A 4134-nucleotide genomic window follows, 5' to 3' on the forward strand; every position below is an offset into this window, starting at 1 on the left:
GTGTGTGTGTGTGTGTGTGTGTGTGTGTGTGTGTGTGTGTGTGTGTGTGTGTGTGTGTGTGTGTGTGTGTTCAGGTCAGGATGTGAGCGGTGTGTTGGACAGCTCTGTCGCGGTTGACACGAGCATGCTGGAGCAGTACCTCAGCAACGATGTGGACCCCATCAGCTTGTAAGAGTCACCCTCAAAGACACATCGACACTTTGAGATCATGTTTTTCATCTGTTGCTCTTTTGGAGGTGAAAAGGGAGGTTTAAACATTTGAAATGTCCTTTAATGTGGATAGGAACCTTTTTTTAATACCTCTCTAATTTTGTACTTTTTTGCATATTTGAGGTACAATTATCCGATTTTATTTCTGTCTGACAGCATGAACTCAGTTCTCCTCCTGTTAGGGTCATGACCCTACAGTTATGATGTAGGGTCTATAAAATGAAGTCCTGACTGTATTTCAATATTTTAATTGCCTGATAATCATTTGAATATATCTCAGTTACAAAGTTCACTATCAGGTGCAGAAGGTTTCCTCGTATTTTGCTGCATGAAACAGCTCATCCTGAAGCTGCAGAACTAAATATGAATATCATCATTTCTCCCTGGAGGAGATTCTGTTAGACAACAAACATTAAGTCAGTGTTCAGCTGGTTGGTTATCACCAAAGGGAAGGCTGTAAATGCATAACACAATTAAACACTTATATTAAATATGAATAAGAATTGCTCTTCATGTTGTCTTTTTCCTCCCAGCATGCTGCCTGAGTCTCCTCCTGATTCGGGCTCAGAGGCCTGGTCACCTGCACAGATTCCAGGTACCATTTACAGACATCAGACATGCATTTTTATATGCAATATTTGCATTTTAAGAGACAACAAATTTCGTTTTTTCACATTCCTTTCTCCCATAGACCGCACGCTGACAAGAGCACTGGTTTTATTAACATTTGAAAAGCAAACCTGATCAAGCACACATGGTGACCCCTTTATAGCTATTCATAACTGAAATAATAATTACAACACCGCACAACTTTAACAGCCCCTTGAGTCTGCAGAAGCGTTCTTCACTTGTAATCTAATAATCTAGTACAAATTATTAATTCCAACAAGTGTAATCTTCCTCGTTATGTGTGAAAAAACTACAAACCTGTTACCTTGGGAGTGAGTGACTGGTTGCTCTTGTTGTGATGATTGTGCCAGCAAAGAGACCTCCCAAACATCAGGCATATGCACATCTGTGCTAATTGTTCAAGATATAAAAATAACAATGACTTGAGGCTCATAATAATCATGTTTTATCGCGAATAATTTATGAAACAAAAAAGCTTTTGTAAGACATTTTCTTCTCTAATCAGGGAACCTCCGCTACATGTCATCCTATTGGTCCAACCAGCCAACCACGCAGGAGGCATTTCAACCCACAAATGCATCTGCTGCTTCCTCCTCCTGTCACTTTAAGGGTCGACGGCCTGCCCCCTCCAACCCCAGCGAGCTGACTCATGATCAGCTTTGTATTTTGGGACTCACAAACACTTATATCAAGTCTGGGAGTCCACCTGCCCCTCCTGCTCCACCTGGACCACCTGCTCCTCTGCAGCAGCACCACACACATAACTCACCTGGACAATCACACTATCTAAGTTCAGAGAAATACTCGCAATCTTACACCCCACCCACACCTCCTTCTCCACCTTTACCACCTTCAAACATCTATACCACAGCATGCACTGGACCAGGCTTGCTCCCAAATCTAACCACACCCTCTCCAACCCATATGCTGGGCTCTGCCTCCACACTACAAACCTGGTAAGCAGATATTCAGCTTTATGATGCTATGATGTCACAATGTGGTCATTTTATTTTACAATAGGTGGAATTGTTATCATGTAAATGACAGTCTGAATAAATAGTCCTAAAAGTTGACAGCAAGGTAACAGAAACCATGGGATACAATCCAAACCATAAAGATAAAGAAGGCATGGCATGTGTTTTAGAGACAGTCCTGAATTACTTACATTTTAAATCAGTTCTGCAATGACAGAGTGAGTCTGCAAAAGAAGGCTGAGAAAATATTCTTGAATTTAGACTGATTGACAGTCAGAACAAGTGAATGGAGTTTAATCAGTTAAAATAAATATTAAATTATTGTTGAAATGCGGAAAGTTTTTGACATTTAGAATTTAATCCCATTAAGTCACATGATATAGTATGCTACAGTTGCTATTGGTATACACAGAAGACTGTTATTGATATAAAAATGTGTGTGTACATATTATTGGCATAAAAATGCTACGAAGATGAAGCATGTAAAAAGGAAATAGCAGTGGACCTAAGATTAAGCCCTGTGGCACTCCAGAGGAGTTTGGAGCTTTGAATCTGTCTTCTCCTGTTTCAGCACCTTAGAGAGGAAAAAAAGGAGGAGATCAGAGTCTGAGGAACCATCTGCAGGAGTTGGCACCTCCAGCTCTGATGGTGAAGGAACTCATGGTGGTGTGGGGAGCACTGCAAGTGTTGGTGGAATGGGTGTGGGATCCTATCAACTACTATCTTGGGAACAGTACAGGCCAGAACAGTGGAGCACTTTGCACGACAGCAACTACCAGACACTGTGAGTCAAGGATCAACCCAGTCTCTTACTGCAAAGATAGCCTTTCTTGACCTACAACATGGTTTACCAGCATCACTGTGTTTTAGGTCTCCTCCTGCCTACCACGTTGATACAGATAAAGGCTTCAACTACTCCACAGCTGACGAGTCCTTTGTTTGCCAAAAGAAGAACCACTTTCAGGTCACTGTTCACATTGGTGTGGATGCAGAGCCACAGTACATCAAAACGGCCAGTGGGCCACAGGAAATCGACTTTTTCCAGATAAAAGTGTTCGGGGTAAAGGTGTGTATAGATTTACTTTCAGTTAGAGAAGGAAAAATAATCATGCAGACATTAAACATTAGTTTTAAATCAAAGGAGGTTTACATGCATAATAATACTCTATGAAAATGGTGAAACTCCATTGAGGGGCCAATGAACATTACATGGCTAAGGGTACAAGATAACTTCAGTGGGGTAGAGTCATCCTGTGCCCGTAGGAGAAACACAGCCTCAAAGTATTATGTTCCCACCTCCATTCTGCCAAACACAGTGAGTGCCAAAGACCTTGCAGGCGCTGCAAGATTTCAGTCCATTATGGTGTTTTGCTTTTAGATCATTAATAAACTCCTCACCTGCAGAGATGGGCAGTAACGCGTTACTTGTAATGCGTTACTGTAATCCGATTACTTTTTCCAAGTAACGAGTAAAGTAAGGGATTACTATTGCAAAAACGGTAATTAGATTACCATTACTTTCTCATAGGAACGCTGCGTTACTACATTACTAAAACCGTTTTTTTCCCGCGAGAATAATAATAATAATAATAATAATAATACATTTTATTTAAATAGCGCCTTTCAAAGCACCCAAGGACACTGTACAACAGATAAAAACTGGAAATATTCACAATGATAAAAATAGAAGATAAAAGTTAAAACATACAGAAATTTAAGAATAGGCAATTTTAAACAGATGAGTTTTGAGGGTGGACTTAAAAAGAGAGAATGAACTAATATTTCTGAGGTCCGGGGGTAGGGAATTCCAAAGTCGAGGCGCAGAGCAGCTAAAGGCCCTCCCTCCAATTGTGATCAGACGAGCAGAGGGAACAGAGAGAGAAAGAGAAGATGAAGATCTGAGGCAGCGGGATGGGAGCTTCATCTGTAATAAGTCAGAGAGGTACGGTGGAGAGAGAGAATGAATAGCCTTGAATGTATACAGAATTATTTTAAAATGGATGCGAAATTTGACTGGGAGCCAGTGAAGTTGCTTCAGGATTGGGGAGATGTGGTGGGTAGAAGAAGTCCTAGTAATAATACGGGCAGCAGAGTTCTGGACACGTTGGAGCTTGTTGATAGATTTTTGTTTAAGGCCAAATAATAATGAGTTGCAGTAGTCAATTCTAGAGATAACAAGATTATGGATGAGAATGGCAGTGGCGTGAGGTGTGAGGAAGGGGCGGAGGCGATTAATGTTACGGAGTTGGAAATATGCTGCACGTGTAATATTATTGATATGTGAGTTAAAGGATAATGTGCTATCGAGAATGACACCCAA

The 4134-nt window shown here is 40.9% G+C and overlaps 1 protein-coding gene across 1 annotated transcript in view; it reads left to right on the plus strand.

Annotated features, from left to right (window-relative positions):
* Positions 1-1712: 1712 nt before the first annotated feature.
* LOC102195237 (myelin regulatory factor-like protein) overlaps positions 1713-4134 on the plus strand; it is a 12931-nt gene continuing 10509 nt past the window's right edge. Inside the window, exons 1-3 of the mRNA XM_013913178.1 lie at positions 1713-1796; positions 2394-2598; positions 2714-2880. Coding sequence (XP_013768632.1) covers positions 1713-1796; positions 2394-2598; positions 2714-2880 — 456 coding nt within the window. The remainder of the gene's footprint in view (positions 1797-2393; positions 2599-2713; positions 2881-4134) is intronic.

Source organism: Pundamilia nyererei, unplaced genomic scaffold (assembly GCF_000239375.1).
Source record: "Pundamilia nyererei isolate P.nyererei 1_Seehausen unplaced genomic scaffold, PunNye1.0 scaffold00119, whole genome shotgun sequence".
Taxonomy (NCBI): Eukaryota; Metazoa; Chordata; class Actinopteri; order Cichliformes; family Cichlidae; genus Pundamilia; species Pundamilia nyererei.